Source organism: Bos grunniens, chromosome 7 (assembly GCF_055505025.1).
Source record: "Bos grunniens cultivar Pamir isolate PY7600 chromosome 7, Bosgru_T2T1.0, whole genome shotgun sequence".
Taxonomy (NCBI): Eukaryota; Metazoa; Chordata; class Mammalia; order Artiodactyla; family Bovidae; genus Bos; species Bos grunniens.
The window spans coordinates 98315041-98340863 of record NC_141171.1 but is presented as its reverse complement, the minus strand read 5'-3'; the positions used below and the strand labels follow the sequence as shown (position 1 = coordinate 98340863).

General features: G+C 40.0%; 1 protein-coding gene across 1 annotated transcript in view; it reads right to left on the bottom strand.

Moving 5' to 3' along the window:
- The window catches only part of LOC147370025 (uncharacterized), a 66499-nt gene that overhangs the window by 36903 nt on the left and 3773 nt on the right, over window positions 1–25823 (bottom strand). Inside the window, exon 3 of the mRNA XM_086413833.1 lies at window positions 18769–18851. Within this exon, the coding sequence (XP_086269959.1) occupies window positions 18832–18851 (20 nt within the window). The 3' untranslated portion in view covers window positions 18769–18831. The remainder of the gene's footprint in view (window positions 1–18768; window positions 18852–25823) is intronic.

Here is a 25823-nt window from a genome sequence, read left to right as displayed (position 1 = left end):
TTGTGATCCAGTACACACACGCACACACACACACACACACACACACACACACACACATATAGGTAGCATAAGAGAACATATTTTAAAAATTTAATAAATCAGCTTCTTCAGACTATACCTATCTCCGAAAACCTAGTTGTTCCTCAACTCACAAAATAAAGGTGCCCAGAACCAAGGCTGCAGACCAAATCCTAGGTTCAAGGTGGGCTCACATGGAATATATGCTCCCTAAGGCCTCTCTGAAATGCAGCTTCAATCAACTACCTCTTCTCTCCTTGTCCCCCACCCTTTATCTTTTCACTCCACCCTAACCCCACTGGCATCACTAAATTTCAGAATTCTCCACATTATACAATCTCTAGGGAACAGATGATGGTAAGCGTATTCCAATTTAAATTTCTGATTCAAATTCTGGCTGCCTCACCCACTTTGTTGAGGATTAACCAGCAAGCATAGACCATAGAGAGAAATGATTCATGAGCTATGTCTGCCATGGGTGAGGGAGAAAGTAGTGGCTGCAAAAGTCATGCCTTCACCACCCGTGCTCCAGATACCTAAACTGACACCCTTTCAAAATATACATGGAGAAAAGTGTTGCAGGGTACTTTTTTGAGATTATCATTTCTCCTGTTCTTACCCCTACATAATACTCTCAGGAGAAATACAATTTTTATTTCATTGTGGTTACCCAGACCCTTAGAAATAGGAACTCCAAGCATTGCACTTTGATTTCCTTTACTTCTAGGGACTGTTAACAGCTTTGGGTTCCAGAAGCAGAAAGAGGAGTTGGCCGGCACAAAGAAGGCACGTCCTTTCCAGGCTTTTGTTTGGCTCACTAAGGCTGGGTAATCTCGGTGGAGAGAGGAAATCGTGACAGTGCTTGGCGTGGTTTTGAAAACGGCTCATTCTGGAAAAGAAAGGATAGATTCTGGGAGGACTAGTGAAGGCACAGGGGGACTATCTGACTTTCATATCCAGGGAGCATGCACAAACCCCTGCTCCCAGTTCCAGAGACTAGGGAGGATAGAGGCCTTTTGGACATCTGCAGGACCCTGACTCAGAATCCTAAGACTCTCCTTCACAGAGAAGAGGGTCTCTGTGGTTAAGCCTGAGTCAGTACCGAAAACTGACGTGAAGGCATCTGAATACCTCAAGAGCAACAGGGCCTGAATAATGGTAGAGACACAGCTTTCCTAGAGCATCCCTTCATAGAAGGAAAATTAATGACAACCAACACAATGACTAAGAATGAGAATCTTTTCCCATTTTTCAAACGAGTGCATGTTTGCACAAGTGGTCTACCGCCCTCACCCTTCAAAAAAAAAGGTGAGTTAGACTAAAGTTCACAATTTAAGCTATGACAAATTCATATTTAAGCTATGACAAAATGTTATATATTGTTACCCAAGAATTGCAGAGCAAAATCATACATAATATACAAGATTTATAAACCAACAGAAAAATATAAGAATTTAAAATAGGTTCAAATTCATGGGCATCACTAAACTTCTGCAAAGCTGGGAGAAGGAACGAGAAGATTTTAGAGATCCATGAGCAGGATAAAGGAGCAAAACTGAGGCGATAATAGTTTAAGCCATTTGTCCAAGATCATGTAACTGGTATGAGAGGGCCTAATACTAACCAAGGTCTTCTGATTCCTGTGAGACTAGAAGAGCTGATGATTCGATATTAAGCATAATTCATACTATAGTGTTTCGAACTCAGTAGGGGACCAGAGATAAGGTGGCTGAAAGCACTCCAAGGGCCCCTAAGCGTGTTAGGGAGGAAAGAATTAGAGAGTCATCAGGAGAACGGTGGTACAGCCATTAACGTCCTGAGGCGTGCATTGCAGCAGACTGAGAAACTGTATATGGGATGGTCAGATGTAATTAGGCAGATCTGGATTCTTATCCCTTCCTTTTTTTGCCTTTTAAAAACTTTTGTTACATATTGAGATATAACTAGCATACATTATATTAGTTTCAAGTGTACAACATAATGATTTGATATCTGCAGACACCATGAAGGGGCTTTCCAGGTGGCGCTCGGGATAAACAACCAATCAAAACAGGAGACGTAAGAGACACTGCTTGAATCCCTGGGTCAGAAGATCCCCTGGAGGAGGCCGTGGCAACCCATTCCAGTATTTTTGCCTGGAGAATCCCATAGAAAGAGGATCCCAGCAGGCTACCCGTCCATAGGGTCACAAAGAAATGGACATGACCACAGCGACTTGGGATACATACACTATGAAATGATCACCACAATAACTCTAGTTATTTATCACCATACATAGTTACAGAATTCTTTTTCCCTGTGTTGAGAAATTTTAAGATTTACTCTCTTAGCAACTTTCAAATAAGCAACACTGTCTGCTGACAACTATAGTTGCCGTGTTGTACATTATATGTCAATGACTTGTTAATTCTATAATTTGAAGTTTGTATCTTTTGACTTACTTTTATCAATTCACCTACCCTCTACCCTCTGCCTCTGGCAACCACCTAACTGTTCTCTGTAACTACAAGCTTTATTGTTTTTTAGATCCCACACGTGTGTCTTCTCACTTCTTTAAGAAATGTTTCTTAAACTCTGAGTTTTAAAAAATGCCTATAATGTGACCAGGACATGACAGGTCCTTGGATCAACATACTTTGAATAGAGGTACAGTGAGATTGAGTCCAAAATTTGAGAAGGAATCTGCCACAGCATATCAAAACATCAAAGCAAATTTCTTGGAGAAGGAAATTGAGGAAAATAAGTATCTATTAGTATAAGTGTTTCATAGCTTTGACTTGTGGTTTGATTTGAAAGGAGTCACTTTTTTAACTTTTACTTATAACTTTTGATATTTCTATGTCCAGATTTTGCTATATATTGCAATATTTTCCCAATTTCTGTGGATTTCCAAATTTCTATGAGACTCTGATCCCACCAACCCCAGTTCTGTCATGTCCATTAAAATCCAGGAACATAATCCTGAAACTTGGCAGAAACTAACATGTACCAAATTTCACTGTTCTCTCAGTCTTTTACTAGACTCTTCCTTGCTATGTGCTGTGCTGCACTAAGGCACTTCAGTCATGTTCAACTCTTTGCAATCCTATGGACTGTAGCCATTAGACTCCTCTGTCCACATGCATTCTCCTGGTAAGAATACTAGAGTGGGTTGCCATGCCCTCCTCCAGGGGATATTCCTGACCCAGGGATAGAACCTGCATCTCTAATGTGACCTACATTGCCAAGCAGGCTCTTTACCACTAGCACTGGGAAACGCTTTGCTTTCTATCAGTTCACTTCAGTTGCTCAGTCGTGTTCAACTCTGCAACCTCATGAACTGCAGCACGCTAGGCCTCCCTGTCCATCACCAACACCCGGGGTTTACTCAAACTCATGTCCATTGAGTCAGTGATGCTATGCAACAATCTCATCCTCTGTCATCCCCTCCTACTCCTGCCTTCAATCTTTCCCAGCATCAGGGTTTTTTCCAATGAGTCATTTCTTCACATCAGGTGGCCAAAGTATTGGAGTTTCAGCTTCAACATCAGTCCCTCCAATGAACACCTAGGACTGATCTCCTTTAGGATGGACTAGTTGGATCTCCTTGCAGTCCAAGGGACTCTCAAGAGTCTTCTCCAACACCACAGTTCAAAAGCATCAATTCTTCTGCGCTCAGCTTTCTTTATAGTCCAACTCTCACATCCATACATGACTACTGGAAAAAACATAGCCTTGACTAGGTGGAATTTTCTTGGCAAAGTCATGTCTCTGCTTTTTAATATGCTTGTCTAGGTTGCTCATAGCTTTTCTTCCAAGGAGTAAGTGTCTTTTAATTTCATGGCTGCAATCACCATCTGCAGTGATTTTGGAGCCCCCCAAAAATAAAATCTGTCACTGTTTCCACTGTTTCCCCATCTATTTCCCATGAAGTGATGGGACCAGATGCCATGATCTTAGTTTTCTGAATGTTGAGTTTTAAGCCAACATTTTCACTCCCCACTTTCACTTTCATCAAGAGGCTTTTGAGTTCCTCTTCACTTTCTGCCTTAAGGGTGATGTCATCTGCATATCTGAGGTTATTGATATTTCTCCCTGCAATCTTGATTCCCACTTGTGCTTCATCCAGCCCAGTTTCTCATGATGTACTCTGCATATAAGTTAAATAAGCAGGGTGACAATATACAGCCTTGATGTACTCTTTTCCCCATTTGGAACCATTCTGTTGTTCCATGTCCAGTTCTAACCGTTGCTTCTTGACCTGTATACAGATTTCTCAAGAGGCAAGTCAGATGGTCTGGTATTTCCATCTCTTTCAGAATTTTCCACAGTTTATTGTGATACACACAGTCAAAGGCTTTGGCATAGTCAATAAAGCAGAAATAGATGTTTTTTCTGGAACTCTCTTGCTTTTTTGATATTCCAACAGATGTTGGCAAATTGATCTCTGGTTCCTCTGCCTTTTTTAAAAGCAGCTTGAACATCTGGAAGGTCACGGTTCACCCACTGTTGAAGCCTGGCTTGGAGAATTTTGAGCATTACTTTACTAGCGTGTGAGATGAGTGCAATTGTGCAGTAGTTTGAGCATTCTTTGGTATTGCCTTTCTCTGGGACTGAAATGAAAACTGACTTTTTCCAGTCCTGTGGCCACTGCTGAGTTTTCCAAATTTTCTGGCATATTGAGTGCAGCACTTTCACAGCATCATCTTTTACGATTTGAAATAGCCCAACTGGAATTCCATCACCTTCACTAGCTTTGTTCACAGTGATGCTTCTTAAGGCCCACTTGACTTTACATTCCAGGATGTCTGGCTCTAGGTGAGTGATAATACCATCGTGATCATCTGGGTCATGAAGATCTTTTTGTGCAGTTCTTCTGTGTATTCTTACCACTTCTTAATATCTTCCACTTCTGTTAGGCCCATATCATTTCTGTCCGTTATGGTGCCCATCTTTGCATGAAATGTTCCCTTGGTATCTCTAATTTTCTTGAAGAGAGCTCTAGTCTTTCCCATTCTATTGTTTTCCTCTGTTTCTTCACACTGATCACTGAGCAAGGCTTTCTTATCTCTCCTTGCTATTCTTTGGAGCTCTGCATTCAAATGTGTATATCTTTTCTTTTCTCCTTTGCTTTTTGCTTCTTTTCTTTTCACAGCTAGTTGTAAGACCCTTTCAGACAGCCATTTTGCTTTTTTGCATTTCTTTTTCTTGGGGATGGCCTTGATCCCTGTCTCCTGTACAATATCACAAACCTCCATCCATAGTTCATCAGGCACCCTGTCTATCAGATCTAATCCCTTCAATCTATTTCTCACTTCCACTGTATAATCGTATGGGATTTGATTTAGGTCATACCTGAATGGTCTAGTCATTTTCCCTATTTTCTTCAACTTAAGCCTGAATTTGGCAATAAGAAGTTGATGATCTGAGCCACAGTCAGCTCCAGGTCTTGTTTTTGCTAACTGAATAGAGCTTCTCCATCTTTGGCTGCAAAGAATATAATCAATCTATTCAGTATTGACCATCTGGTGATGTCCAAGAGTCTTCTCTTCTGTTTTTGAAAGAGGGGGTTTCTCTTGCAAAACTGTATTAGCCTTTGCCCTGGTTCATTCTGTACTCCAAGGCCAAATTGCTTTCTGTGTTTGGATTCAATTTTTCTACCTTAAAAATGAAAAAAAAGCAAAGGAAAAGGAAGGAGGAAAGATTGAATGCTTTTTCCACTTCATGATACCCAATTCCAATTGCTGATCAGACTGTCCTCTGAACTTCTTAAATGAGAGAATCATTTCTTATATAAAATTTGTATATCTTTAGCAATTATTCTACATTTAAAAAGATTTAAAATTGTGCTCATATTCAGTTGTACTTACATTTATTAATTATGGATATATATCACAAAACTAGGTCAATAATGGATGGATACATATACCCCCATATATGTGTGCTTTAAAATATCTATAAAATCAATAATTACCTTAAGTGGTCTCTCAACTTATCACACATAAACAATGTAACTGAGAAACAGGAGCCTTCCATTTGAATTACCATTTTCTACTTGACTAGTTTCATTCACATATAAAATAAATTAGAATGTGGCTGAACAGTCAGCATGTTAATTGCTCTCTGAACAAGTATTAAATGTGTCATTACTACCTAAATAATGAAAAACTGTGGTGTGATTTCAATATGGAATAAGCTGCCCTTGCCTTTTATTTCTTGAGAGATGTAATATCACTTCAATTGCTTTCAGTCAGATGTGACATCTTCTGTACACTGATAGATGTATTATTGATATACATGGTCTTGATATGATGTGACAGATTATCTCTTTTATCTTTGATTAAAGTGAATTATCACATTGCAACAGCTACTCTCCCAGTTGTCAGTTGCACAGGCAGCTTACCACTTATTCACCACAATACTTCAACTTTAAAATGCGTGATCAGGGAGAACATTTGTGCCTCTATGTGTGTAACAAGAAATATAAACTTCTGCTCCTCTATAGTAGAATGCTGTTGGTTTGGCCTGCCTTCCTTCCACTCTCATCACAACAGCCCAATTTTCCTTTGGCGAGTCTCCTCTGCCCTGTCTTCAGTCTTTGTGATACAAGTGGGGCTGATGTTAACTGTCCCTGTCACCTCATATCAAAGAGTAGGAATATGAGTAAACATGACCAATGAGCTTACTACATGACCCGTTCACAATGAATGGCTCAGAGTAAGGGACTCAACCCTGTCAGTGAATCAGAATCATCCTCTGGACTGTGTTGGTACAAAAAAGAGTAAAATGGCCAGTTAGACTAAGAAGGAGACCTGCATCTTGATGACAGATTTTGATTCTTTGGATTTAGCTATGGCTGTCTCTGAAGACCTCCCTGGAGAAGGGAATGGCAACCCACTGCAGTATTCTTGCCTGGAAAATCCCATGGACAGAGGTGCCTGGTAGGCTACAGTCCATGGGGTCGCAAAGAGTCGGATATGAGCGACTAACACACACACACACCCCCCTCTGAAGACCTACTCTTGGACCATTCAATTACATAAACCATTCAATTCCCCCCCTTTTTTTTTAATTGGATAGAGATTTTCAGTCACTTATAACCAATAGACTTGTGATTAGTATGCCCATGGCCTGATTTTTCTTTTTCTCCTGTTTGGAGAGTGTATTATTCAAGATAGGATAAACTCTGATTATATAACACTGATTATATAACAAATGAAATCTGAAATCTCAGTTATTTAACACAATATTTAATTTTGTTTATCTTGTAGTCCAATACTGGTTGTACTGCCTTCTTCAATGGCCTAAGTATGTTATTAATATGTGGGCACATACTTTCCAAGGTCCTCCCAGTTGAGGATGGGGGAGAAGAATGCATCCTGGCTCCTCAGTGGCTTGGATTACATATGACACCATCACTGCAGCTCACAGCCCACTGTCCAGGCTGATCACCCGATATCAGACCAAGGAAGGCTGGGAAAATGAAGGTGAGCACATGTGCACTCACTGAGCGGTGCTCTCTGTATAAGTCAGGGTCCTGCAGAGAAGAATAACCACAGAGACGTGTGTGTGTGTGTGTGTATGGAGAGAGAGAGCTTAAGGAATTGGTTCACGTGATCACAGGGGCTGGTAAATGTGAAATCCAAAGGCCAGCAGAAATTCAGACAAGCTCTGGTGAGGTGGGGTCATCTTAGAGACTGTGGACATGTGACCCCAGGTACAGGGTCTGGGATTAATGTTACCTTGGAGCTTGTGGAGGGGTGACCCCCAGGAGCAGGGGCTAGGAAGGGGGCCTCACCCTGGAGCTCGAGGACATGTGGGCCCAGGTTCAGGGTCTGGGATGGGTGTCACCCCACAGACTGTGGACATGGGACCCCAGGTGCAGGGTCTGGGGGTGGTCACCCTGGAGATGTGGACATGTGAACCCTAGGCAAGGTCGGGAGGAGGTCACTCTGGAGACTGTGGTTGTAGGTCCCCAGGTGCACGGTATGGGAAGTGGGGTCACCCTGGAGACTGTGGGTGTGAGACCCCAGGTACAGGGTCTTGAGGGTGGGGTCATACTCTGGAATATATTCAATAGCGTAAGCCAACTGGATCTTTAAACCAAAGGTGTTTCAAGCAAAGGACTGGCGTGATTCATGATATGTACTCTGGATGGTTCATGATACATACTCTATAAGTATCAAGTTGATATGTACAGTCTTGAACAATAACTCTTTTTTTAAGAAAACCTCAGGTTTTGCTTTTATGTCCTTTAATTGGATCGGGCCTAAAGTCAATTGATTATAGATGTTTCACTCATGTGTGCTAAGTCGCTTCAGTTGTGTCCGACTCTTTGTGACCCTAAGGACTGTAGCCCTCCAGGCTCCTCTGTCCATGGGGATTCTCCAGGCAGGAATCCTGGAGTGGGTTGCCATGCCCTCCTCCAGGGGATCTTCCTGACCCAGGAACTGAACTTGTGTCTCTTATGTCTCCTGCATTCACAAGCAGGTTCTTTACCACTAGGGCCACCTGGGAAGCCCCTAATACATGTTAACTAAATTGAGGCATCATTGACACAATGGACATGAATTTGAACAAACTCTGGGAGGTAGTGAAGGTCAGGGAAGATGGGTGTGCTGCAGTCCATGGCATCACAAAGAGTCGGACACTACTTAGCAGCTGAACAACAGCAGCAGCTAGATTATGTCTGGTTGAATCACCATATACTATAGCCTAGCCAAGTCGACATATAAAACTAACCACCACACTATCTTTGCCAAAGATCCAATGCCCTTATTTTTTATTTTCTTCTCATTACATTGCAGTGGGAATAAGTATTTCTGGTGGGCATTATAGGCATGTCCCATTATTCAACATATTCTGTGTATCTCCTTCTATTCCATGAGGCTAAATATTTTAACAATAATAAAAATATTCTTCTGGTCTTCAGAATGCTAATTCAATTCTGAAATCTTAGCTAAATTCTAGGTCTATATTTTTAACTGATTTCATTTACATATTTAATAATTCACTCTGTTAATATTTTTGACTTATCTACTGTAACCTCAGAGAAGGCAATGGCACCCCACTCCAGTACTCTTGCCTAGAAAATCCCATGGACGGAGGAGCCTGGTAGGCTGCAGTCCATGGGGTCACTAAGAGTCGGACACGACTGAGCGACTTCACTTTCCCTTTTCACTTTCATGCATTGGAGAAGGAAATGGCAACCCGCTCCAGTGTTCTTGCCTGGAGAATCCCAGGGACAGGGGAGCCTGGTGGGCTGCCGTCTATGGGGTCGCACAGAGTCGGACACGACTGAAGCGACTTAGCAGCAGCACTGTAACCTAGCACCCAGAGGTCATCTTTTCCTGTCCGATATCTGCAGCTTCACATTGAGAAGAAATCAATAACTGTTGCAAGAAATTATGCTCTGTCACAAAATCATCCCCACACTTGAAGGCTTAAAGCGAGAAACACTATGTTTCATGGTTTCTATGGGTTAGGAATTTCCAAGCAGCTTTATCGGGGAGTCTCCTGGGAGTGCGGTCAGATGTCGACTGGGCTGTGGTCATTAGACAGTTGATCAGGACTGCAGGCCCTGCTCCCAAGGTGGCTCACTCACCTATCTGGCAGGTTGGTGCCGGCTGCAGCAGGATTCTTTCCTTGTTCTCTTCACGGGCCTCTTCACAGAGTTTCCATTACTCCATACAGTAAGCTTCCCGAGAAGGAGAGATCCAGAAGACCAAGGCAGAAGCTTCAGTGCCTTTTATCACCCCGGCATGGAAGGCACACACTTTTATTTCCAATGAATCTACTGGTCACACAGATCAGCCCTGAACTATGTGGGGGAAGACCACAAAGGAACATAGATTCCAGGAGGTAAGGATCCTGGGGGTCAGCTTGGAGGTCAGCTATCACAGCGATGCATGCCAGTCCTTTGCTTGAAATACCTTTGGTTAAAGGATCCAATTGGCTCATGCTATTGAATATACGGCTCCATAATTCACATATTCAGGTCTAACTAGATCATGAGCTGAGGTTTTAGTTTAATTTAGCATAGATCTAAAACTGTATAGATCACAAGAACAGTAGAAAATTCTTAAAGAGATGGGAATATCAGACCACTTCATCTGCCTCTTGAGAAACTTGTATGCAGGTCAAGAAGCAATAGTTAGAATTGGACATGGAACAGCAGACTGGTTCCAAATTGGGAAAGGAGTATGTCAAGACTATATAGTCACCCTAATTATTTAACTTATATGCAGAGTACATCATGCAAAATGCCAGGCTGGATGAAGCATAAGCTGGAATCAAGATTGCCAGGAACAATACCAATAACCTCAGATATGCAGATGACACCACCCTAATGGCAGAAAATGAAGAGGAACTAAAGAGCCTCTTGATGAACATGAAAGAGAGTTAAAAAACTGGCTTAAAACTCAACATTCAGGAAACTAAGATCTTGGCATCCAGGAATATTCAGGGATGATTTCCTTTAAGATGGACTGGTTTGATCTTCTTGCAGTCCAAAGGACTCCCAAGAGTCTTCTCCAACACCACAGTTCAAAAGCATCAATTCTTCAGTGCTCAGCCATCTTTCTGGTCCAACACTCACATCCATACATGACTATTGGAAAAATCATAGCTTTGACTAGATGGAACTTTGTTGATATAGTAATATCTCTGCTTTTTAATATGCTGTCTAGGCTGGTCATAACTTTTCTTCCAAGGAGCAAGTATCTTTTAATTTCATGGCTCCAGTCACTATCTGCAGTCTCAAAGAAGATATAATGTTAACAGAACCACATTTTATTTACTTTGTTGTAATGGGTGCAAGATTGACAGGAGAAATACCAATAACCTCAGATATGCAGATGACACCACCCTTATAGCAGAAAGTGAAGAGGAACTAAAAAGCCTCTTGGTGAAAGTGAAAGAGGAGAGTAAAAAAGCTGACTTAAGGCTCAACATTCAGAAAACAAGATCATGGCATCTGGTCTCACCACTTCACGGGAAATAGATGGGGAAACAGTGGAAACAGTGTCAGACTTTATTTTTTTGGGCTCCAAAATCACTGCAGATGGTGATTGCAGCCATGAAATTAAAAGACACTTACTCCTTGGAAGGAAAGTTATGTCCAACCTAGATAGCATATTGAAAAGCAGAGATATTACTTTGCCAGCAAAGGTCCATCTAGTCGAGGCTATGGTTTTTCCAGTGGTCATGTATGGATGTGAGAGTTGGACTGTGAAGAAAGCTGAGCGCCGAAGAATTGATGCTTTTGAACTGTGGTGTTGGAGAAGACTCTTGAGAGTCCCTTGGATTGCAAGGAGATCCAACCAGTCCATTCTGAAGGAGATCAGCCCTGGGTGTTCTTTGGAAGGAATGATGTTAAAGCTGAAACTCCAGTACTTTGGCCACCTCATGCGAAGAGTTGACTCACTAGAAAAGACCCTGATGCTGGGAGGGATTGGGGACAGGAGGAGAAGGGGATGACAGAGGATGAGATGGCTGGATAGCATCACTGACTCGATGGACGTGAGTTTGAGTGAACTCCAGGAGTTGGTGATGGACAGGGAGGCCTGGCATGCTGCAATTCATGGGGTCGCAAAAAGTCAGACATGACTGAGCAACTGAACTGAACTGAACTGAACTGAATGTGTGCAAAACTGAAGATCATGAGCTCTTGGTCTTGGGAGCTCTAATAGAATAAAAAATTGTGATAACTGCCACTATGGGTATAATCAATTTAGGTCTGGGTAATGTCAGCAGTTTAGTTCTAGTTCCTACACTTGTCAGTTGTAGTAATAAACCAGTTTTTTATGAATATCTGTCCCAGAAAACAATTTAGATAGGAAAAAATGCTTTTTTTTAAATCCACTATATAAATTCAAGGAATCATTCTCAGTTTTCTCCTCCCAATTGCACAGGACTTCTAAGTCTATTTACATTTGGACCCCAACTCTTAGATTCAGAATATATTCAAGTTCAATAGTAAACCAGGTAATTGAGCTAATAATGTCACAAAAGCTTAAAGAGTTGTTCAGAATAAACTATTTATAAAAACCTGAATTAGTTGGCCAAAGAAATATTTAAAATTTTTCAAAATTAAATAATCAATGCTCTATTACTTAAATGGAAAATTGATAACACAATAAGTTTTAATGACCTAAGTGTTGGAAAATTATAATAAAATTTCTTTAAAATTTTTTCAACATCCTGATATTTCTCCATATTCATGACTATTGTATGTGCTTTCAAAGGAATTAATATCAATGGAATAATTAAAGAATGAAAATGGAGCTCATTTATATCCAATTCTCCTTTTCTCAAAGCTTTATGCTGCTGGTTTATGTAGTCTTTAGATTAAAGCCAGAAATATTTTTTTTCTCGGATAAAAAAATTAGCTTTTCTAGTTCTTTCAGAATAAACAGAAACAGCACAGTGGTAAATTATCTCATCATAAACCCAAACTTAAAAAGAAAATAATAAAACCATATCCAACTAATCTAAACTGCCAAAGTGAAACAAATTTCCATTTATTTCAAATATTCAGAACAAAAACACCAGTGCTTCAGTTAAAAACAAACACGTAGCATAAATATGTTGTTGATATGACTATATAATAATGAATCCCATCAACTCTAGTTGAACCTGAATGATCAAATCTCTAGATTTTCTTTAGAGTTCACAGCAGGTAAGAACTTCACTGACAGTATTAAATCATCCATAGAAATCTTACAATGACACTGTTACTTCTATGGTATATCAAGCTACACTCAACTATACTCGCTTGATATTTTTAAAATATAAATAAAAGAAAATGTAAAACTTATCCTCAAGTTTCATATGTGTTGAGAATAATACAGAAGAAAAACTTAAGTGGTAAATATTAGTTGTCTACTGAAATGTAACAAATTACCCCCAAATTTACTGCCAGTAAACAACAGTATTATCTCACTGCTCTTCCAGGTCAGGAATCTGGGCGCAGCTCAACTGCTCTGGATCCTTGGCTCTGGATCTCACGAGGATCATCTCTGAAGGCTACAGTCAAGCTGTCATCCAAGTCCACAGTCAGCTTAAAATCTGACTAGTGATGAAACTATTTCTCAGCTCATTTCAATGACTATTGGCAGGATTCAATTCCTCTCCAGCTGTTGGCTTAAGTGCCTTAGTTTCTCATTTATTGTTGGCTAAATGCCACCCTCAATTCTTTACGCCACAGGTGCCTCCACAGGGTAGCTCACAACACGACAGCTTGCCTCATCAGAGCAAGCACATAAGTAGAACCAAAGCAAGACAGAAAAGACAGATTTTGCCCCTTAACTCCCAAGTGACATCCCATCTCTTTTGACTATTCTAGGTATTAAAAGAAAGCCACTGGATCCAACTCACATCAAAGAGGAGAGGATTATACAAGTGGTGAACAAGAGGAGGTGGGGAACTTCCCTGGTGGTATAGTGGATAGAAATCTGCCTGCCAATGCAAGGGATACAGATTCGATTCCAGGTCCGGGAAGATCCCACATGCCGTGGAGCAAGTAAGCCAATGCACCACAACCACTGAGGCCGGGTGCCACAGCTACCAAAGCCCATGCACCTAGAGACTGTGCTCTGCAACAAGAGAAGCCACCTCAATAAGAAGCCCATGCACCGCAGCGAAGAGTAGCCTCCGCTCACCCAACTAGAGAAAACCCAGACACAGCAATGAAGACCCAGCACGACCAAAAATAAACCAAGATAAATGTTTTTAAAAAATAGTTTAAAGAGGAGGTGGGGATTTCAAAACACTCTACCATAGGCTGCTACTAAACTAGAGGCGTTGTCTGAGTTTGATAATGTCCCCAATATTTATATCCTTCCCAGCACTTTAGAATGTGACCTTATTTAGAACCAAGGTTCTTACCCTTGAAATTGCTTATGCTAAATTTAGGTCATACCATAGTAGAGTGACCCCTCAATCCAATGACCAATGTCCTCATAGGAAAAGAGACACAGGAAGAATGCCAGGTGACAACAGAGACAGAGATGGAGTAATGCATCTACAAGCCAAGGAATGCCAAGGATTTCCAGCAACCACCAGAATCTAGGAGGAGGTAAGGAAGGATCCTGGGCTTCCCTGGTGGCCCAGATGGTAAAAAAATCTGCCTGCAATGCAGGAGACCCAGGTTCAATCCCTGAGTATTCTCAGACCCGTGACTCCCTTCAAACAAACAGAATATAGCAAAAGTAGTGTGGGTATCACTCTCACGATTACAGGATGTCATATTGGAGTTCTGCTGGAGACTGTTTCTACTGCAGACTTTGATGAAACCAGCTTCCGTGACTCCCACAGTCGCAAGTAAATGAACTCCATGAACAACCTGAGAGAGCCAGGAAGTGGATTCCTCCATTCAGGCCTTAAGATGAGAACCTAGGCAAGCAGAAGCCCTGACTGTACAGCCTTCTGAAATGCCAAGTGGGGGCCACAACAAACACGTGCTCAGACTCCTGACCCATAGAAACTCTGAGCTAATGAGTTGTTTAAAGCTGCTGTTTGTGGTAATTTGTTTTGCAGCAATAGATAAGTAATATCCAACTTGATTCTTCCTATTTTAAGAATGATAATCCCTCATTTGAGTTGTAATCGTCATGTTGTCACAAATTTTTTTAATACTTTTTTTTTTTAGACCAGTTCCAGGTTTACAACAAAAGAGGAAGGAGACACAGAGATTTCTCACATACCTCCTGTCCCCACACAGACATAGCCTCTGTCATTATCAACATTACTCATCAGAATGGTATTATACATTTTTTTTTATCAAGGATGAATCTACACTGACACATCATAATCACCCCAAGTCCATAGTTTATCATAAGTTTCGCTCTTGGTGTTGTGTATTCTGTGGGTTTAGACAGATGCATAATGATATACATCCATCATTTGAGTATCATACGGATTACTTTTACTGCCCTAAAAATCCTCTGTACTCTTCCGTTATTTTTAATAATATATTGCTTTTAAACTATCTATTGTTTTTTGATGAATCAGTTACCTAATGCTAACATTCAACACTAAAAAGTAAAAGAACTCCATTTAATTAAAAAGCCTTTTGTACATTACTGTTAGTATTAAGAGATTTCTCCAAGTTGGGAAGGAAATAACTTAGAGATATTTGTACGACTTTTAGCAATGTTAATATGATACTATCTTATGCCATAGAAGATTCAATTCTCCAGTGAGTTCTCTCAATTTAAATTACTATGAAAATTCAAACCATACACCACATCACAATGTCACTTGGCCTTCACTGAGTAAGATGTAAGTTACATAAACATAAGGGCACACTCCACAGAAATCATGGAGCCATTCCAAGTTACAAGTGCTCAACCAGATGATCCAGATTATGTTTATCTTGCTTACATTACAATTTCAGATATTATATAAACAAAACTACAAAATATAAAAATTCTCATTGATGTATATTCAACTTTAGACTCTTCCATCTGCACCTCTTCTTCTCATAAATATAGAAGAATAGAAACAAGTAAAAGTGATAGTAAAGGATAAATTGAATAACACTAGTTCAGTTCAGTTCAGTTGCTCAGTCACGTCCAACTCTTTGCGACCCCCATGGACTGCAGCACACCAGACCTCCCTGTCCATCACCAACTCCCAATACAGTTCAATTCAGTTGCTCAGTTGTGTCCGACTCTTTGCAACCCCATGAATCTCAGCACCCCAACTCCCAGAGTTTACTCAAACTCATGTCTGTTGAGTCGGTGATGCCATCCAACCATCTCAGCCTTTGTCCTTCAACCCCAATCCCTTCTTCTCCCTCCTTCAATCTTTCCCAGCATCAGGGTCTTTTCAAATGAGTCGTTTCTTCACATCATGTGGCCAAAGTATTAGAGTTTCAGCTTCAGTGTCAGTCCTTCCAATGAATATTCAGGACTGAGTTCCTTTAGGATGGACTGGTTGGATCTCCTTGCAGTCCAAGGGACTCTCAAGAGTCTTCTCTTGAGATAATAATGCTAATATAAGGTTCTTAAATAATGCTAATATAAGGTTAAATCTGCTAGTATAAATAATATGCTACATTTAGTTCATTTATCATTACTAGTTATGTAACAGGCATATCTCCCCTTTGTCACCAGCCTGGGATGCAAAGACAGGCCCCAATCCTATCCCTAAATCATGGGTTATTGAGGCCTCCCCAAGTCCCATTAGTTTTCAGGTACTCCAGAGAGTTTAACCAGGATCCTGGAAGTATCCCCATGTGGTGGTTAGGCAAGATGCTGCACTCACACCCCTGTGATAGGGTACCCTGACCTATTAATCAGTGTAGTGCTGATGTGATAGATGGGGTTCAACCTCTGCTCCTAGGAACTCCCTTTATATGCCTCAGTCAATGCTCAGATCTTATGACCCAAAGACTCCTCCACCCTTCTTGGAAGTATAGACCTGGAGGCTGCTGCTGCTGCTGCTGCTAAGCTGCTTCAGTCATGCCCAACTCTGTGCAACCCCATAGATGGCAGTCCACGAGGCTCCTCTGTCCATGGGATTCTCCAGGCAAGAATACTAGAGTGGGTTGCCATTTCCTTCTCCAAGGCATGCATGCATGCCAAGTCGCTTCAGTCATGGCTGACTCTGTGTGACCCTAGGGACAGCAGCCCACCAGGCTCCTCTGTCCACAGGATTCTCCACACAAGAATACTGGAGTGGGTTGCCATTTCCTTCTCCAGACCTGGAGGAGCAGGTAGGAAAGAAACACCTCCCAACCCTCAGTAGTGACTAGCTATCACCAAGGACAGAACGGTCTTCTTAATAAAGCATAAAAAAATAAATACTATCAAAGTTTCTTTGGTGAGAACTTCTCTCTACAATATTACATTTCTAGTAGCACATCTCAAAGCTGACCGCCACACAATACTAAGTTATGATAATGTAGTTTTTTTAAAGAACCATATAGCTCAAATATACATTCACGTTTACTTGATGGATTTGAAGAAAAACTTGCAATACCACACTTGAATGTATTATAAAAAGAACACTTAAAAGGAAGCTGTTCTAATTCTAGGTATTTACCCAAGAGGAATAAAAACATGTCCACAAAAAGATTTGTGTAGGGCTTCTGGCTTCCAGTCCAGCATGTTCGGAGCTTGAAGTCATCAAGCCATCATAACAGCAAGCATGAGGCTGTACACACTGAAAATCAACTCTTCTTAGATTCATCAGAGAGTTGAGGTCACAGGGCGAGCCTTGTTAAGAAGAATGGAATGATCTGATGTGTTTCAAACTGGCTCAAAATGGGATTTTTCTTCAATTTTCACTGTGAGAACCTGGCAGAGCTTTTGGAGGTAAATCTCACAAAAGTGTGGCCGTGCCCCCTGGAGGCCATAGCTCTCAGCTCGGAGCCCGCAACAATCGGTCGGTTACAGTTCAGGTTTTCTCAGCCCATACTGATTCCCGTGGAGGTTTCTACGCATGGGCTTCTGCTCCAGTAAGCGGTGGCTCTCTGTGCCTGCCTGTGTGTCTCTCCAGGTTTTGAGGCCACAGACACTAAGTAGTGCATACATATCATCCTCATATCATCTTTACAGGCCTTCAGTTATTTCCCCCCTATTACAATGAAGAAACAAGCGTAGGAAGTTTGAACTGTACCCAAAGTCTGAAGCAAAGCCAGGCCTTGAGTCTAGGCTGAGCCAACTCCAAAGTCCGTTCTTTGAACCACCATACTGTATGGCCACACTCATTTCCAAACTCATCTCTAAGTCACCAGACTTAGAACCTGAGTAAAGTAGCCACTTTCTGATGCTGATAGTGGGGAAAGGACTTGAGGGAAGACATGGGTGGCAGACTGTTAAGGGAAAAAGTTATTACTTGTAATCCTAGACCTATTAATACTTGAGTATATCACCTTGCCTCAGTAACTTTTTGAAGAAAAGAAAAGAAAATGGACAGACTAGATCCAGATTTCTCCCTTACATTGGAAAATATTATTGGTCTGGATGGGATCAAAGAACTCTGAAATTCTGGTGGTGGTGGTATGAATGTGTGCACACACAAGAGCATATGTATTTTTCTGGGAAGAAGATCCAGGACTTTAGATTCTCAAGCAGGCTTAAATCCAAATAGTTTGATAATCTCTAAGATCTCCCTGAACTCCAGGAGTCTGTGCACCTTTCATTTTAAGTCACAGTTCTTCTTTACCTTCATTTCCATCCATTATATAGATAACTTGTATTCCTCCCAAAATATAATATTTTATAGGAAAAGAATAGGAATAACTTCACATTTTTGAAATATGATGCTTGAAAAGCTCTCTGGTAGATGTTTATACTGTGTCTAAAAATTGCATCTACATCTTTGAACAAAGGCACTGGATGGATAAATATATGGTCATTTTCCCTATCACAATTACCTAAAATATCACCTAGGTATACCAGTGTATATTCACTTTATATAGTTAGAGAAGTTCTGGACAAAAGCAGACGAGTAGAACCCAATTGTTCCCATTTTCACATACATGGTCAATGTACACAAAGTTAGAAAATCTGAAATTTTTTTTAGTAATTTTTAAGAAACTTTTATAAACCAAAGTGAAAAACCTATCCCCCCCTCCTTGGAAGACACGCTTCCTATGTTCTGAGAGGAAATGTTTTGTTAAGCATTTTTTTAGCCAGACAGTTATGACAAGAATTTTCACATACTCTCAGCGAAACCCTGAAATGAGTAAACAACCCAGAGCAAGATACTTAAGGCTAGATTTGTGAAACACAAGCATCCCCTTAGGATTCTAAGAAATACCTGGGGAAGATATTGGGCTTCCATTAGTTGTACATTTGGGACTTGACGGTGTTCACTGAATTTTCAGTGGAGCCGAATCTCTCCTAAGGACAGAAACACGAGAACAAAGAAGCTGTGATACGCTGGTAAATGTTTCACAACTGAGTTTCCAAGAAAACTGAAAAGCCCTGATTGGTCGTGTTTGCTGATTTCTGAAAGACTTTCTGAGACAGCAAGAGTAAAAATAAACTTGTCTTGAATAACAAAAAGCAGCCCTTGCTGTTAAGCAGGTTGAAAAGACAAATGTATAAAGTCAGCAAAGTTGAGGAACAAATTGCTTCTCCCAAGAGTATGTGGCTGTGAAATGCCATAACAATCTCCTCTATGACTGATCACTACTTTCTCACCAATGACACTCCCAGATGTCTTTGGTTGTTCCCAGTTGAAAACGTAACCCCTAGTAAATCCCCACTCCTCTTAATCCTGCCTCAGAAACAGCAGCCAACCCAGAAGTGCTCTCCCCTGCCCTTATGCCATCCTCAGAATCCTCTGGCAGGACCCAGCGCTTCCACCATCCTCTGTACCGCTTTGTCCAGGGTGGGCTCCAACAGAGCTTCTCGGAGTGAGCTGCCTTACTGTGCATCAGTCAGTAAATCAGAGTTTGCAGGAGAAGAAGGGGGAAACAGAGGATGAGATGGTTGGATGGCATCAACCATCCAGTGGACTCAACCATCATGGCATCGACCATGGATGCCATGGGGTTGGATGGGCATCAACCATCCAACTCACTGGACATGAATTTCAGCAAACTCTCGGAGATAGTGAAGGACAGGGAAGTCTGGAGTGCTGTAGTCCATGGGGTTGCAAAGAGTCGGATACAACTTCGCAACTGAACAACAGAACAACAGGCTAGAAGACTTTGGCTAATGAGGTTTTAATATTTCACACTGCTAAAATTTCCACCAGAGCTGATTGTAAGCTACCAGCTGCCATGTCCCTGAACACAATTTGGAAAGAAATGAGCACAATCAACAGAAGAGGTAAACCTGGCTCCACTGCCGAGGTTGCACTCTCAACAACCATGGAAGACAGACATTTTTAATCTCCATCCTATAGAAAAGGAAACAGGCACAGAGTTTATATTAAACAATATAAATTGTTTAAGGTCACAAAGCTGGTGGCAGAATCACTATTTAAATCTGTGTCAATTTGATTAAAATACTAAGATCTTTTAACTAACACCACACTTTAATACGTTCAAATATTGTCTCTTCTTATATGAATGTCATGGGTATAGTTCTTTCCACAGATTGCACATTCCATTGCTGATACAGACGGCATTTTATAATTCTCTTGTATATCTTTCACACACAGTATGGTAGCTGTGTAACTTTAGGCAAAATATTATCATCTTTAAGTCTCAGCTTCCTTATCTATAAAATGGGGACAAATACAGTGCTTACTACATAGGACTGCTGAATGAATTTTAAAATTAATAAATGTATATTGTTTAGTATAACAACTGAAGTGAAAAGTGAAAGTGTAAGTCGCCCAGTCATGTCTGACTCTTTGTGACCCCATGGACTACATGTAGCCTGGCAGGCTCCTCTGTCTATGGAATTCTCCAGCAAGAATACTGGAGTGGGTAGCAATGCCCTTCTCCAGGGGATCTTCCTGACCCAGTGATCAAGCCCGGGTCTCCCTCATTGCAGGCAGATTCTTTACCATCTAAGTATTTTTAAATATTTGTTATTAAAATTATAATGCTGAATATGTAAAGGGCTGAACATCATACTTATGGACATTCAACCTAACAAGGCTCTATAATTTTCTTTGAAACATTTTTAGATTCTCATATACAGGTGAGAAGTTTTAAAAAATCTTTCTTGGGAATTCCCTGGTGGTTCAGAGGTTAGGACTCCAAGCTCTCACTGTCAGGGGCCAAGTTTACTCCCTCATTGAACTAAAATCCCACAAGTTGGGTAGCACAGTCAAAAAAATAAAAATAAATAAAAAATCTTCCTATAACCCATTATCTATTGTTGCTTTACAAACCTAAACTTATTGGTTTAAAACCACAATGATGCACTATTTTCACATTTTTTGTGGGTTGATTGGATGGTTCTAGTCTATGTAGAGTCACCTAAGTTCTCTCATTTGGTGACATTCAACTGCAAACTTGACTCAGACACCCTGATTTTCTTCCACCTAGAAGAAGTGTTGTCTCCTCCTCCAAGGTCATTCTGTGTGGCTTCTCTCTATAGCATCATAGCCTAGGCTTCCTCACACTGTGATATCTGGGTCCCAACGTGGAGTTTTCTAAGAGAACAACTTGAACCTGCATGTCCTCAACAAGCCTTGAGTGTGTCTGATCTTTTAATGTCCTTTGACTACAGTCACTTATGAGGTCAAGTCCAGAACCCTTGTGGGAGTGGATACACAAAGGCTTTAGTATTGAGAAGCCACCTATGCAACAGCTTGCCACAGATTCCCATGCATATTTATGTATAAGTCTCTTTTAGAATCAATGAGAAGATGACAAACAACTGATTTTATAGAGAGTCTTTAGTCTTGTGAATAATGAAAGCAGAATTAGAACTGACGAAAAGTTCCCATCAGTCTGATTCCCTGTGCTGTGTGTCGTGGCCCTATCACACGATGAAAATTTAGAAATAATGGCCACGCCATTTTAATGAGCTAGGGAGATAGGAATATATTATGATTCCACAGGTACCAATTTTAGTCTACCTCTTTATGGACAAAAAATAAGTGTCACAGATTATCTAATCATCCATCTAACCACACACACACATAACATCATCGGCATTAGAGTTGCCATTATAACCATTACATTTTTATTAACGTTTTCTCCCTGAAATTTCCATTTGAAAGCCAATGGTAATTTTATTTTGAAATCAGTTCTAACTATGAATGGCTCCATTACATATTTTGATTCTGAAATCAGCCTCCCATGATAAAAGCTGGCCTGTTTTACTTTTTTTCTTATTCCTTCTTCTGCCCTTCTGGGGATAAAAACGAAAAGGCCATTAGGAAAAAAAAAAAAAAAACAGCTATTATTGTACATCTACTATAATTATAAACAAGATTCAATTACACTGCTCTAAAATATTCATTGCAAATTTATGATTTAAAGGTATTTCATTTCTTATTCATGTGTAGTTCCCATACTCACAGTATAAATATTTACAGTTAATTATGGAAAATTTCACACATTAGTCCCAGGAGCGTGAAAATATATTAATAAATTTACATTAATAAGTGATTCTTTGAAAAATTATTAGAAGTGGGAAAAGAAAAGACTTTTAAGTAACTATGGTAGCCAGAGGCTTAAACTTTGGGGCTCTTATTCATCCAGGGCCTTTCCAAGACCATGTTCAAACAATTGTATGCTTTTGTAAAAATCACAGAATGAGGATATTTTATCTTAAGTTCCTTTGCCTCTTTCTCTGAATTCCTTTCCATCACATGTTCCCTCAATTTGGGTGGTATTGGAGTGACTGTAGGGTTTTAGACTCTGTAAGGAAAGTTAAGTAGGGATATATTTAGTTTGAGTTTTGCAGGATATATTTATATGGCTTACAGTCTCATGGATATGTAGTTGAGTGATTACTAGTCATCTCAGAAAAGGAAAGACTTTCAACAAAGTCATTCCAGTAAAGACCAGGCCTGCTCCCCCATCATGCAGGGAGGTAAAAGTCAAGGTCCCATCTCCATGTGACCATATCTTACAGTGTCTGGCATGGAAGTTTGTTGGTAGTGGAGGATAAACCTGATTTAAAATTTATAGACTAAATTATCTATATATTCTCAAGTGATAGTCAAAAACATATACTAAAAAACTATTGAGGGGGAATGATGTATATCAGGCCGTTAGCTAATAAAAAGTGCATATTTTCTAATAAAAAGTGCATGTTTTTCTTTCACTTTTCAATAAAAAGTGAATTTTGTTATGCTTGCAGTATTTTTCAGTTTTTAAACTTTTGTAATTATTGTGATTCCTCTTCTCAACCTAAATATTCACTTCCATACCTAATCTTATAGGAGTAGCTTTACAGTCTCTTAAAGACAGTTCCCTAAACTGTATAAGCAAAACCTGGATCTGCTCCCAGTGATAACTAATCTCTGGCACTGTGAAATCCCCTTCTATGTGAAGGATTCGACAAAAATAAACTCATGTTGAATAAATTATTTTCTTATTTTTGGACTTCTATTTTTCTTCTCTTCACTCATGAACACTGATTCATTCATCTACAAAATGTGACTCTAGTCTCTCACTTTCTCTTTAAATGCTAACTCTAGGATTTTAAATGAATTTTGGCCAGAGGTAGATCATTAATCCTGACTGACTGATTACACTAGTCAGGATTTTCCTGAGAAACTACAGATCTAGATCGAGAGAGAGAGAATAAATAGATGACAGATAGATACATACATATACAGAAAGAGGGGAATTTAAGAAATTGGATTACATAATTATGGAAGCTGACAAGCATGAAATCTGCACAATTTGATTTGTACCAGTCAAGGTCTGCACGCTACAGACCCAAGAAAGAGTTGATGTTTCAGCTCAAGCCTGAAGGCAGCCTACAAGCAGAATTTCCTCTTCTTCATGGAAGCTGGTCTTTTTCTCTTAAGGCCTTCATTTGCAATGAGGTGACTATGACCCCCATTACGGGAGACTAAAAAGTACTCCTGCCTGGAAAATCCCATGGGTGGAGGAGCCTGGTAGGCTGCAGTCCATGGGGTCACTAAGGGTCAGACACGACTGAGTGACTTCACTTTCACTTTTCACTTTCATGCATTGGAGAAGGAAATGGCAACCCACTCCAGTGTTCTTGCCTGGAGAATCCCAGGGATGGCAGAGCTTGGTGAGCTGCCATCTATGGGGTCGCACAGAGTCGGACACGACTGAATCTACTTAGCAGCAGCAGCAACAGCAATTTGCTTTACCCAAAGTCTACCGATTTAGATGTTGATCTTATCATAAAATACCTTCACAGCAACGTCTAGACTAGTGCTTGATCCAACATGGAACATCTGAGTCCTATGACCTAGCCAAGTCGACACATCCAATTAACCATCACGTGGATGAATACACGGTGAGGGTGGGAACCAGCATTGCTACATTCACCAAACTCATGACACAAAAATAAATTTGCCATATCCGATTAATTTGTGGAAGGATAAATGCTATGAAACTGAGTATCAAAATCAACATAATGGGATCAGATAAAGAAAGCATGTTTTGCTTGTGAAACAAACAAGGTATCAGAAGACATGAGGGCCTGACTGTAGATAGAGAGCAGAATATTGAGATCCAGGCCAGGTTATAATGTTAGGAGAGTCCTAGGAATCACCTAGAATAACTAGAGTACTTCACATCGTATTTCCTCTAATCCTTTAGAGGACTGCAGAGAAACAAAGAGATTGCAACCTTGTGAACCAACATCCCTTACAGTTCTAATATTCTATAATTCAACTGGATGTTATTAAATAAGATTTAGCAAAGATGCAGGAGGAATATTGAAACAAGATTTGATAATAGCTCTACATTAGATTCGTTATGCTACCTTTTGACTCAAAGAGCCAAATTATCATCTAAAAAGATAAATTGTTAAATTAAATTGTTATCTGTTAAATTATCATCTAAAAAGATAGCTTTGAGAGGCAAAGGAGGCTTAAAACCAGACTCACTCATGCTGCTGCTGCTGCTAAGTTGCTTCAGTCATGTCCGACTCTGTGGGACACATCCAGAGTCCATATCATAGTTCAGAATAGCTGATTCTCTAAATAACGTTTCAAAGAACTGCTTGTAAAGTGACTTTTAACAAGTGCTGACAGACAGTAAATACAAAGTAACCCCCCTCGATCACCCAAATCTTTAACATTATAAAAATGAATTTCATGGGGTGGAAAAATAATCCAAACAAATTTTATTATATGACATGTCATACTTAGCATCTTAGCAACATAAGAGTACATACACATATATATATGCATCTATCTGTATATATATATATACTCTTTTTTTAGATTCTTTTGCATTATAGTTTATTACAAGTATTGAATATAGTTCCCTAGGCTATAGAGTAGGCCCTGATGTTTACCTATTTTATATATACTAGTGTGTATATGTTAATCCCAAATTCCTAATTTATCCCTCACCCTCCTTCCCCTTAGGTAACAACAAGTTTGTTTTCTATGCCTATGAATCTACTTCCATTTTGTAAATTAGCTCATTTGTATCATTTTTTAATTCCACATATAAATGGTATCATATGATACTTGTCTTTCTCTATCTGCCTTAATTCACTTAGTTAATAATTTCACAAAAGACCTCAAATAGCCAAAGCAATCTTGAGAAAGAACAAAAAAAAAAGTGGAGGAATCATGCTTCCTGACTTCAGACTATACTATGAGGCTACAATAATCAAAACATTATTTTACTGGCACAAAAAAAGGATACATAGACTGATATCCTTGTTAAGAGATTTATAAGTCTTTTTGTTTAGATTTTTCCAACAAATGTCATACTCTCATCCACTAGGCAGTTTAATATGATATGGTACGGTCATGTAATTTGTTTTACTAGGTGCATAATTTACCTAGGCATTGTACTAAGCACTTCACAAGGATCATCTTGTTTATTCCCATTAATGCACTTAGAAGGTAGCTTTTGTAATTGGATGACTGCTTTCCATTAACCCTAAAGTAAGTCTACATGGAAGAGAAAACTAGGGTACCTGAAGAGGCCCTGCAATTGGGATAAGAAGGAAACAGCAGCCTTGATAACTAAACCCCAGACAGGCAGGAGAACAATCCAGCTATCATATGTTCCTACTCCCTTACCTTTGTTACAACTTAGAAGAAGGGGGAGCATTTTGTGTATATGGAGGAACATGAACCCTGAAAGGACTAAGACTATTTCCACAACAGATGGACTGAGGATTCATAATAGGAATTAATATCAGTTATGGAAAAGTAAATGTGTATTTCTTGCATGGGTTTCCCTGGTGGCTCAGTGATAAAGAACTCATCTGCCAAAGCAGGAAATT